The sequence below is a fragment of the Leptosomus discolor genome, chromosome 1, assembly GCF_034619465.1.
Source record: "Leptosomus discolor isolate bLepDis1 chromosome 1, bLepDis1.hap2, whole genome shotgun sequence".
NCBI lineage: Eukaryota > Metazoa > Chordata > Aves > Leptosomiformes > Leptosomidae > Leptosomus > Leptosomus discolor.
The window spans coordinates 100,984,167-100,996,657 of NC_141391.1; the positions used below are offsets into that span (position 1 = coordinate 100,984,167).

The 12,491-nt window shown below is 38.0% G+C and overlaps 1 protein-coding gene across 1 annotated transcript in view; it reads right to left on the reverse strand.

The window, feature by feature from the left end:
• Nucleotides 1-12,491, reverse strand: part of TTC3 (tetratricopeptide repeat domain 3) — a 66,036-nt gene that overhangs the window by 11,115 nt on the left and 42,430 nt on the right. Inside the window, exons 26-34 of the mRNA XM_086477693.1 lie at nt 10,654-10,968; nt 9,573-9,836; nt 9,084-9,130; nt 7,398-7,454; nt 5,927-6,003; nt 4,923-5,075; nt 3,664-4,564; nt 1,641-1,706; nt 784-933 (exon numbers count right to left, since the gene is read on the reverse strand). Of these exons, the coding sequence (XP_086333819.1) occupies nt 784-933; nt 1,641-1,706; nt 3,664-4,564; nt 4,923-5,075; nt 5,927-6,003; nt 7,398-7,454; nt 9,084-9,130; nt 9,573-9,836; nt 10,654-10,968 (2,030 nt within the window). The remainder of the gene's footprint in view (nt 1-783; nt 934-1,640; nt 1,707-3,663; nt 4,565-4,922; nt 5,076-5,926; nt 6,004-7,397; nt 7,455-9,083; nt 9,131-9,572; nt 9,837-10,653; nt 10,969-12,491) is intronic.

Sequence of the window (12,491 nt, forward strand, 5' to 3'; positions counted from 1 at the left end):
CTCCTCCACCCTGCACACAGCCGTGCTTTCAGCTCAAAACTTTTCAAGGTCACAGTCTCCCCAAACGTTCATACAGGACAAACAGACGTTGGACTCCATCATGGCGATATGAAAGTTTGCCAGGCTACTCACAGCCAACGGTAAAGCTAGAACTTGGGAGCTCCCAAGCTGCAGTACATGAATTTACTCCAGTGCACCATTGAAAGGAAAAAAAAAACCAAAACAAACAAAAAAAACAACTGATACTGAATGACAGGCCCCATCTTTCTAATGATTAAAGAGAGGGCATGGGGAGACAGCTTTGGGTTCACCTGAATGTTTTTTTTTTTTTTTTAAAAAAATGGAAAAACTCCTTTTCGTGTAGCCAAAAGGGTAGCCTGTAGCATCTACAGCTTTAACTATAAAATTAATCCAGTCAAAGCGATAACAGGCTGATAGCGTGGTTTGGGGACTACCCCTCTTGCTCCCAGACATTTTCAAGGAAATAAAGCCTGTTAACAAACCCAGCAAATCAAGATGAAAGAAACAGTCAGCAGCGTAGTGCTTCCTCGTTCTCTGGTTCAGCCAAAACCAGTACCTATCCACTAGAGGGAAGCAGCCAATCTGCTGTGCGTTCAGGCGTGCTCCCAGGAAGATGACATGCAAAGCCCGTGAGGTTTGCTGAGGTACGACTTCACAGCTACGCGGGCTACCAGCCAAGTTCCAAAAGTCCTGTTGATCAATTACAACCAATCTTGTGAGCCGCTGCCGGTTGTCCCACTGTTGCGTGGATAAAAACTTTACCTCAGTCTCTTCAACACTTTTCCTTAGGAGCTCTTTTAAAGCACAGACTTCCTCCGAGCTTCGGCTTTGTAACTGTTCGTATTTCTCCTGGGCCTCTTTAAGTTGTTCTTTTAATACCTGATGCTCTTTTTCCATACGTACAATATCTCCCTAAAAATAAATCAAATACAAAAACCAATCTAATATCTGTTACCACAGGGCAGCAGACATCCGTAACATCTAAAACGAACAGTCTGCTGTCAGTTGAGACTGAAAACCGGGGGGGGGGGGGGGAGGGGGAGGTTTTTTGTTTGTTTGTTGGGGCAGGGCAGGGTGGGGGGTGCTGTTTAAGAGAAAGTTGGGTAACAGTTTCAGTTCTGACCATGACTGGAATATGATTAGTTTGAAGGCCACATTTTATCACTTTTATTCCCTACAGACATAAGACTGCCATTAACCTCAGTCTGAGCTGTCTGTATGCTCAAATGGAATATTTAAATCAAACCTCAAGAATTTTGGAGAGGAAATACTAAATTTCTCTAAAACATACTCCAGCATCTGAATAGCTCCAGAACAAGGCTCCAAAACCTTCTTGCTGTGAGCCAATGTGAATTTTCCAAGAAGAACATCACAGAATACAGCTCAACATGAAGCAGGGGTGGAGTGACATACCTGCCCGCCCCCCCCCCCCCCCCAACCAAAGCCAAACCAAAACCACACACACAACACCAAACAAAACAAAATAAAAAAAAAAGCACCAAACCAAAACTGTTAAAACATGTAATTTTCAGAGAACCTTTATCTTTTAACTACTGAAGTTTTGGGCATTCCTTTAACCTCCTTCATGAGAAACAGAAATAAATAAGCAGGTAACTTACTTGTTGCATTTCAAATGGATGAAAAGGCAGGGTATTAGCTTCTCTATCAGCTACTTCATGATTTACCTAGAATACAAAGAATCATGAGTTGGTTAAAAAGCTTTCCAGTTTATACATGCAACTAGTAGGTCAGCTCTGGTTTGGAGCATTTGTACCTAACCTACAGTTTTACAAATCCAACTACATTACGAAGTAGGTCTATCTACAGTGTAAAAAAATCATGCAAGTGTTTCTGAAATGAACTTCAATTTATAATGAAAGTGCTCTTTCTGTCATGATCTTTCCCTAGTTTAATGACCACGAAGCATTTATATTGAGAACAGTTCTCCGAGTCTTTAAACACAGCTGTGCTCTAAATGTCTGAGAACTTAAGACCTGAAAACACTGTGTCTGGCAGCCCACTGAGCTGTGTTTTGTGGCTCCTCCTAAACTCAAGACCTACTACATAAGTGCCTCTACTCAGCAGAGACTAGACTCCAGGACCTTCAGAGCCCCTGCTTGTTTTCCTCTAATACCACCCATCAAGGACTTACTGAAAGAACTGAAATTTAAGATCTCATCAGGTGACATATTAAAGATCTAGTTTATGATGTTAGTGTTCTAATAGGCTATTAAAGAAAAAAAAAAAAAAAAAATCAAAGCCAGACAATGTTAAATGCCTCGCTCTAACACGATTTGCAAACCCAAACATATCTGTTGCTTAGTGCCCTTTTGATCTCTGCTAACCAGAATTCACTAAACTGAAAACTGTTGCCTCTTCTTTTATCTCTTTGTTGCATGTGCTCATGAACCAAAGAGAAATCCCGCTTTAAAAGCCCAGTCAGCCAAGTGACAAAATTAATCTGCCAAGACAAATGGGAAACTGTCTTTCAGCAACTGCTCAGGAAAGGCTTAAAATGCAGAAAAGTTTTGTACACAACACAAGTTCGAAAAAACCAACATGCTAACATTTTCCTAATTTAGAAAGCAGTAATAAAAAGACAGCTATTTATCTTACACCTATAAACAGCTATTCCTCTGAATATGAAGATGAGGAATGAAGATAAGGAACTCCTCCCCAGCACCCCCTCTAGCACATTCGATAATCTCTCACACATAAAAAGGATGTGTGAAACTGCCATATCCACAACTCTGAAAACTCAGCATCTTAGTCCAAAATGGTTTCTGTAACAAACGTGGAGGTGACCGTTGTCTCCCCCTGCTACTTGAAGAGTGTTTTCACGAGTGGCGTACGCTGATCTGCCTCTGGGGTACCATTAAAGAGTGAATGGTCCAGCCCCTCTTCTGCTCAGCTGTGTGCCCTGCCCCTTTCCGGCTGTTCAGCAACGCTTTCTCTGCCTGTAGGACAAAACTTTCAGGATTTTTTACTTCAGGGGAGAAAAGGAAATGTGAAGGAGTTTGCCCCCTGAACTCACCCTGCAGCCGGGCTGCCACTGTAAGACCACAAGGGAAGCATCAGCCAGCAATTGTTAGAATGTACGAACTATCTAAATCCTCAAATATTGCAAAAGTTAAAACAAATCACAGAACTAATTACAAAAAAAGAAAGACACAGAAGGACTTTCTTTAACTTCTAAAGAGAAGTTTAAACTGATGAACACCAGTTCCCTTCCTTTGATCCTGGGTCAAAAGATCCGTGAAAATTTCAGGGAGAATGAAATTCAGTGATGACCTCTTTAAAGAATTACAATTGAAAAACAAAGAGTAGTTGTAGAACTTGCAGTTTGTTGCTGACATTTTCTAAGGAAGTTCCCAGCCTGATAAACACCTCGGTATCTTCCAACTCGTGGCCTTTTTTTCAGGTGATAAATCCTAGAGAATGCTAAATACTACTTTTAAGATTCCTTACATTTGGGTAGCTGGAAGTATTACTTCAATACTTGCTCTTGAAACTCTACACAACATTTGACCCCTTGGGAAGTCATAAAGAAATCATTCAAAAAGGAGTTGCACTTTCCAGTGCTCAACACTGTCATTTATCACTGAAACACAACAGTTACTTGCAAGCTTTTTAAGTTCTTACCTGAACAGCTATCATCCTTGTATGAGGATTGTTCTTCCTTAGAGGTACAACTTTGCTTTCTTTTTCCATCTTAATAACCTGCACACCACATTCAGCTTCTTTTGTACTACTTGCCACAGCAAAATTGTCTTCATACAATGTGTTATCAGAGTTCTCCAGCTGGCATGGAGGGTCTTCATATGTTTGTATTTCAGTTGGTATAAGACTGCTGGAGACGTATTTTCTGTCTGATTCGTCATTATCCTGGTGAGCTACACAATCAGCATGAATATAACAAGGCTGCTTGGCAACACTTGACATAAGAGGCATGTGAGAAGGCACTGTCAATATCCTTTCATATTGATAACCCCAGGAAGTCCGAGGCAAAAATATACCAGGGGTTTTAGAATCAAAGCACTTCAGCAAAATGTCTGAATACGACGACTTATTTTCTATAGAATCAATATTCTGACTATGCAAAGAATGCACCGATTTACATGAAGTAGGAAAAGACCAGGGCAAATATCGTGGAGTCTCATAACTTGCTACTGTTAAGTCAGTAGATGTTGATATATAGGGTTGCTTAGGATAGGACAGGGGTTTGAATTCCTTAGCAGCTGGATTTAACTGTAGCTTGTTCAGGGAAGAATTTTCTTGCACACCACAGACTCTATAATTTTCTTCTTCGTTATCTCCAGTCTCATTTCTGTTCGTATTTTCTTCAATAAGAATTGCATGCTTTCTTAAGCCAATAAGATTATCCACCATAATGAAACGAAGGGATTTCAGAAGAAAGGACTGCAGACCACCTTCATCTTCTACAATCTTTCGAGCTTCTTCAGGGAAATGTTGATACTCCCCAACTAGTAATTTATTATTAATTTCCATAGGGCCATGTTCTTCCAAGATTTGAGAGAAATATCTTAAAAGAAAAAATAAACCACTGTCGTTATCAAAGTTCTTTCATGTAAATCTAAAAATCTTATTTCACACATTATATTTTCACAATAATACTTGAAAGCAAAGAACCTCTAGAACTGCTGAAGAACAATCATTTGGAAGCTGGTGTTCTAGCTAAGCATAACGACTTTCTGTAATACTCTTGCCTGTCCACATCTTACTAAAAACATGCAACTATTTCAAAGCATTAGTGCATACCTTTATCTACATACCTACGTATACCAGATCACCAAGGCCTCAAAATCTGGACTCAATACGTTATAAACCTATGACGTAATATGAAACCCTTTAAACTGCTAAGCACAGAAACGTATACATACTCATACAAGCTCTCACAGGTTTGATCTGGGTTATTTTCCATACGTCTGTGATAACTGTTACTATTTGAAACGTCACAGAGAGCTTCAAATTCCTCCAGTTGCCCCCGAAGATATTCTGGGATTACAAATGGTTCATAAGAATTTGTAAAATCTCTGCAGCATAATCAAAAAAACCCCAAAACAACCCAAAAACAAACAAACAAAAAACAAAACAAAACAAAAAAAAAAAAACAAAAAAAAAAAGAGAGGAAGAAGAAAGAAATGAATAGTGCATGTGAACAATAATTCTTGCCCTGAAAATACCTGTACTTTTCACATACACTGAGAACAGCATACCATATGGTAACTACACAGCGCCAAAAATACACCCCAATAGCAAACTTTTTCCTAACAAGCAGAATAAACACTGTCCCCAAAATACTTAACTGCTAAACTTAACTGACCTGCCACTAGCTAATACTAATAAGGCCTAGCTCTGGCTGGCAGCTGTCACTCACATCTATAAGCAAGAGCAAAACCAGGCTCAGAACACAAAGAGTTTGACTCCTGGTGAACACACAGACTCTGCGCAATGCACTACAGGTTGCCTCAACATCCCAACCTGCTTGGTACAGCAGGGCTGGCAAACACCAGTCGTGACTGATGGAGCACGTACAAGTTTATCATCTAATTTCTTGCCACGTTAAAATGGAGCACAGAGCAAGTAAGATCTTACTTGCAAGTAAAATCCTACTTGGAAGAACAACTTTTGGCATAGATGACGATGAATTGGGCTGCAGCCGGGCAACCATTTGGTTACTTCCTACGTTGTTAAGATCTTTAAAATTGTAATGCCCCTTAACACCCGTCCTGGAAGCAGAGAAGTAATGGCTCTACACAACCTCCTATCAAAAACACTGGGATGTTAACTCAGCCTTGGTGTTTCTAAGACATTGTCCTCTCCAGTACCTGCAAAGCACTTCGGAGTTTGGGCAATAAAAGCAAAGATACATGACAGTACTTACAAAGTATTTTCTTCTATAAATATCTTATCTTCTTCTCGTGGTGCTGTACTAACTCCACTGGATAATACTAAAATAGACTAATTAAAAACAGATTATTATTATTTTTTTTTTATCTCACAGAAATATATGCACAATGATCCACTGTAAAGACTATGAGTAACTTACACTGAACCTTGTTCTGTAACTTTATCAGATTCAGAGGCCATATTACAAACTGCAAAACTTTTAAGTACAATCATCAGTACTAAGCCATAGCAAGTAAGTTCTTAATTTAAAATTACTAATTTCTTCTTCAGAACTTATTTTGGAAAATAAATTGGGATATTCAGCCCAAACTCCCTCTTTTTCTACCAGTTCCATCAAAATCCTAGATGTGACTGATTTTTCTTTGAGTTCAGATTAAAAAAACAAACACTAGAGCTTCGCTTTGTTAAGGCTTTTGTACAATTTCTTTCCACTGGGCTGCACATCAGCTAACTTCCTAGGAATCTCTGCCTTTACATTCAAGAGCCTTCAAGCTTTAGTAATTCTACTTCAAGCTTTAGTAATTCTACTACAAGTAAGTCTGAGTTATCTCTAGTTCCACATGGTTTTAATATGACACATGTTATTCTTATGCTCACCATTACAAGTGTTTTAGTTAGATAACAAAAATCAAAAAACATTTATTTAGAAACACACAGACTTGTATAAATCCTTGTAAAAACCTGGCTGATGAGAATAGGAAAAACCTTAAGAGTACTCCTGAAATTCTACTAAAATTATAAAAAGGTGGAGGCATGGAGGAAACAAATAAGATTGTATGTGAAGCTTTCAATAAAGCAAAATCCTAGAAAAGCAGGACAAAAGACAGTATAAGTTTCAGGTAGAACACTATTCCTAGCAAAATCTATAAAATACTGAATAAGTAACATTTTTCTGAGCAATAAATGGAACACTTGCATCTTCAGTCACTGATATGCCCATAAAAATGATCAGAAAAGACAGTTAAAGACATAATTTCTGATCTATTTCATGAGATGCAAGGACACATTTTTCTTTCTCAAATTGACTGGTAAAGTGTCCTTCTCCAAGTTTGTTCTTTGTCAGTGCAAACTGAAATGGAGCGCAAAGTATTGATGGCATAGTGCAGCCAGGGCGCTATAGGCACACTTTCCCTTATGGCAAATTAAGATCAAAACACTTGTCCAGAATTAAGACACTGGACAGACGGACGGTATTGGTATCAGAGACAAAGTTATTCATAAATAACTTTCTTTTTCAAGTTTAGAAATACCTTTTGTATTGATAAACTCGTATTTTTAACAAAACAGAACTGTATTAATTGAGTCTTAACAGCATTATTCTGCTTCAGGAAAAACTACTTCAAGAATGTGTCTCCACAAGGTATTCATGAAAACAGCCTCTATGCATCTGAACGCCAGCAATCCCTGAAAACCTGTTTGTAGTAAGCAGCTAAAAAGTTACCGACCTTTGAGTCTTTTGAGTTCTTCTTCCTGTTTTTGTTTTTAACTTTGATACCATTAGTCTGAAACAGAAAAAAATAACATCACTGTTTTTTTCCATTAGAATAAAATTACAATGCATTTCCAAAACCAGTATGTAAATTTCAAAGTTCCATATTAAAATTCTCATTCTGGTTTGACCAGCAAGATTTACAAGGTGAGGTATGCCATCTTCTCCCCCTCCAATCCACCCCCAGGTAGAAAACTAAAAGAAACAGAGCTTTGCAAGACTTTAGCCATTTTGTTTCTTTTCCTCGTTTTTCTCTTTGAATGCACAGAAGACTGATTTTTAAAACCAGAACATTCTATCATTTTAGTATTTCAGAGGCTTACTCATTACTTACAGCTGAAATTGCGTATTTAAAAAGAGCTGTGACATCCCACACACCACAGTTTTGCGTGGGGAACAAGAAGCAAACAGAACCATCAACTGGTTCTGGTCACTTCAGTTTTCTAGGATATGCAAAGACGAAGGACCTAAAATGCATCTTCACTTTTTCACAGGACTCTCATTTATAGATTAACATAACTCACCAACACGAAGTTACTATCTTAGGATATAAGTAACACTGAAACAGAAGTAGTGTTATTGTAAGGCCTTTCATTTCATTTTTGGGTTTCCAATTAATGAAATGAGAAGACAAAGAGTATTTATTAATTAACTCCGAAGATTTATTCTGTATCAAAACCAAATCTTGAATTTGTACAGATAAATCTATCTGCAGGCTAGAATAATTGTAAATGAGAGTCCCTCAAACACATAATTAACTGAATACATAATATACTTCTGCCAATTAGAATGGATTTTAATTAAGATACTAATCAAAAAGTGATTCATAATGATGTATGCTTTAAGACTTACGGGTTGAATCTCAAAAGCATCTATAAATTGTAATGAACAGATGAAAAGTATGTCTAACTCACTTCTAATTTACTTTGGTTATTGGTGGAACAAACGTCAAATTCCTTGCCTTACAATTTAATGACATCTGAAGGGAAAGCGGGGTTACACTGCTGTCCCATTTGTTGCTTTGGACTTTAAAATATACAGTCCAACTAGTGTCCAAAATGATGAAGAACAGAGTTAAGCACACTCAAGTTCAGTTGTCACGGTAAATACGCAGATCCGGCAGCAGAAGAGTCTCTCTGTTTGTAAATTGGCACTTTTTAAAAAAAAAAAAAAAAAATTCCCCAATGATACTTTCAGAGAGACTTTTTCTGAAGTTAACACCAAGCTGCTGTTATCAAGTAATATGTAAATGCTACTCCCATGCACCTTATTTGCCTTATTCTCCCTCTCCAAAGGAGGTGATACAGCCCATCAGTGCTCCCTCCTCTGCTTTCACTGCAACTTCCTCATCTGCATCCTTGACATGCTCATAATTTATGAGGTATCGTGTCGGTTTGTGCTTTAACTAAAGGCAAAACCCAACAAGTATTTTACTGACGGAAGTTTAGGAAAAATGGTACACAGTCTTCAAATGCTTTAAGAAAAGGGGCAGGGAGGTGTCACATAAAACAGAAGGCAGATCTCTAATGAGGCGTGAAGGGTGATGATGTAAAGTAAAGCAAGGGATGCACGTTTTTTAAAACACCACACACACACATACTCGTTTCTGAGCTTATACCAAATAGACATTAAGTTCACTTACCAATATACTTTCATTTCCCTCCTTCTTTAATATAATGGTAGGGTCATCTATTGAACAGATAACAAAGGCACATTCGTAAATGGAAATAGCATTATTGTATGTAACTCATAATTGTGAGCTATGAAATTATAGTAATAACTATAATAATCCTTTGTCAAATACCACCAAAGCATCTCCAAGAGCGTAGCTGCAGAATCTTTAACGGTTTATCTTACAGTTTAAGCACATCTTGGTTGGATATCATATATGCATAAAGGTAAACGCACGCGCTGGTTGTGGCACACAAAAAACCCCAGCAGAGTGTAACCTAAAAAAGGGCAGTTGCCTTTTGAGGCCATACTGCCTTTTAAGCACTGAACGCAAAAGATGCTACATAAGGAGGCAGTCAGCAGCTGGCCGAGGTTTCAGCCTTTTACAGAGCCCATCACACATAGTGTAAAACCAGACGAAATACAAGGCTTGTAAGAATGATGACCTTCTCACACTTACCCATTTTATCAAAGAATTCATCTAAAGCTTGATGAAGAAATGGAAAATTCTCTCTGTTATCTTCTAGCAGCCATACAAAGCAACGGGTTTTCTCTAGGGGTGGTTTTAAGAAATAATCACGAATTTCTTTGTCTTCAGAACTAGTTGTCACATAGTCAAATTTACTACCATACTTCTCATTCCAGAGTGTGGTTAAAATAGAAAGGTCAAGCTCTTTTAAAAATTGTCCATATTGAAGGATAAAGTTCTTTGTAGCTGTCAGACCTAAAAGATGAAAAAACCCAACATTCATTCCAGTTTCAGAGTTTTAGTGCTTACAGTGTGACTTTCTTCAAAGAGGAAGTTTGTTTTAGAAATTGAATATACAATAGCTGAAACAGATTATGTAAAACCTTTTGTATCTTGAAAATGCTATCAAAAATTATAAATGGAGTTTATATAAGTTTTACTCTTATTTAACACCGAATTATTATTTGTATAATAAATCTATATAAATTCCATAAAGGACACGGATGCAACAGAAGAGAATTAAGAATCCAAATCTCATTCAAGGTTTTGGCATCTTATGTCCATTTTTCCTGCAAAACCAAACTTCTGCCTTCATCCAGTCATAAATTCAATAGGAAACTATACAGCATGGCAACTCTACCAAAGAGCACCAAGGTAAATTACTTCCAAGTTACAGAGTTGGCTAAACTTCCATGACAGAAAGCCCACCATGAGTTGCTTTTGAGAAAGAAGTTATTTATACCAATACTACTATTTAAGCCTATTCTGGAATTTAAAGACATTTAAAAAATATAAATCTGTTCGATTTTCTCTTTCCTGCACAGCCAAAGCTTTGTCCACATTAGAATGCTTTACTTGGCAGAGACCAGAGAGGTTGTTCCTGTGTCACCAAGGGTCATACTTTCTACTGTAGAAATCCTGGCTAAGGAAGAAGTAAATTAAGAGCAGCAAAGCTTTACCATTTAAAGTCAAGAAAGCAAGACTGGAAAATAGGGAGGTTATCTTTCCATTTGTAAGCTCAACAATTATGACAGGGTAAGGTCTGCTGCTGTTACACAAACATAGAGCCTACCCAAGTTGTTAAGATGTTTCAGCCATTTGTGTAATTTGGGATCCACTTCTTCCAGCTCACACAGCACATGGATAAAACCCCTTGTTTTCACTCTGTTTTTTTCCTGAGTTAAGTAACTGATGAGCTGCTCCATCACTTCGTGCGACATGCTACTAGTTTTGGAGTACGACATATAATCCTCCTCACTTATTACAAACCATGAAAGTAATTCCTTTAATAGTTTAGAAGCATCGCGAACAGCTGTTTTTATTTGCTCAGCATTTCGACTGATATGCTGCAGGACTCGATCGCCAGCGTATAAATCCTGAATATAACCTATAATGGGATTTAAAAACAAAAAAAAACCAAACAAAATAAAATTTCATGTCAGTTTATCACAACTAAAATCATCAACTTCAAAGTACAGATAATTTGGACTAAGTGGTCTGTTTAATTATTTATTGCAACACTGAAAGTTTCAGAATATATAACTTTCCATATAAACCAGCCTTAGCGGTATGAATTTGACGCAAAATTGTTTTAAATTTGGTTTACACAAAGGAACAACCCTTAGTATCTTAACTAGATTTCAGAAAGGAAAAAAAAAAAAAGTAATTACCTGCCAGTAATAGGAGCTTCAAGCAATTGTCTATACAGATTTCCCTGTGTGGGCTGCACACCAGCCCCGATGCAGAGACAGAATTCCCCCAAGGAGCAGCTCTCAGAGCAAGGCACACTTCTGCACGCCCGAGCATACACCTAGAAGCAAACCTTTGCCCTGACCTTGCCACTGGATCTTTGTGGAACGAGCAAAAAAGATTACTGGCTCACATCAGCCTTTACCTTTTGTTATTCTTCAAGACCACACATTTATAGAATGCCACTGTCAGAGCTTAACTGACAGCAGCCATAGTCAAAAGATGTAGATCTGAAAATAATTTTTTAAAACCAAAGCACTACACATCACAGCCAGGATAATTAAGCATTGGAACACAAATTCCAAGCATACTAACAGATTCAATGAACTCTACAGGTATAAGCCATGCCCGAGTTTATCCTGCAGGAGTCTGCATTAAAAACCTCTGCGTCTTACAAACAAGTGCTCCTCGCACTCACACTCCAATTCACAAGCAGATTTGTTCTTATTTAAAGGTAGCTATGCCTGCTAATAAAACAAAACAAAAAAACCCTTTTCTGATCTACCTCTTCCCTGAAATTGGCGCCTCAGCCTCTGGGACAGCTTGGGTGATTAAATTAGATGTTCTTTTGAAAGATTTCCTCAGGAAATTTCCCCAAGCAAAAGAACCACAGTAACAGATAACTTGTCTCCAAAGACATGCAAGACTTCAATTCCACTACAGAAATAACTCCAGGCAAATTAAAAAGGTTGGCCAACACCAACGCACAGATTCTTGCAGAACTGTGTTAAAGTTGCTTCGTGTTGACATATTCCTGCATCACCATCCCATCTTCTCTACTCGCAGTACTGCAGGGTGAGGGTTTTTGTCACGCCAAAGGCATTTTTAGTTCTTAAAGGGTTTAAGGACACTTGTGACAGTCAAGTCACATACGTGTCAGTGACCTGCAGTGGATCCGAGGACCAGAACTAAAGATAAGCCATAGGAAAGGAGATAGCTTAGATTTAAAACAAAAAAACCCAACACAAAGTCAACTGACCGTGATTTTAGAAAACCACAGGGAAGCAAAACTAGTAATCTGTGGTGCTAATGGAAGGTACCACTCCCAAATGAAACGGCTAAGGAAAAACAAAAACTAAAAAGATTAGCACCTGAGAGCGTTTAACAGAAAAAGTGCCAGGATATGCCATTGAACAGGCAACAGGGTTCTGGAGAACTGTG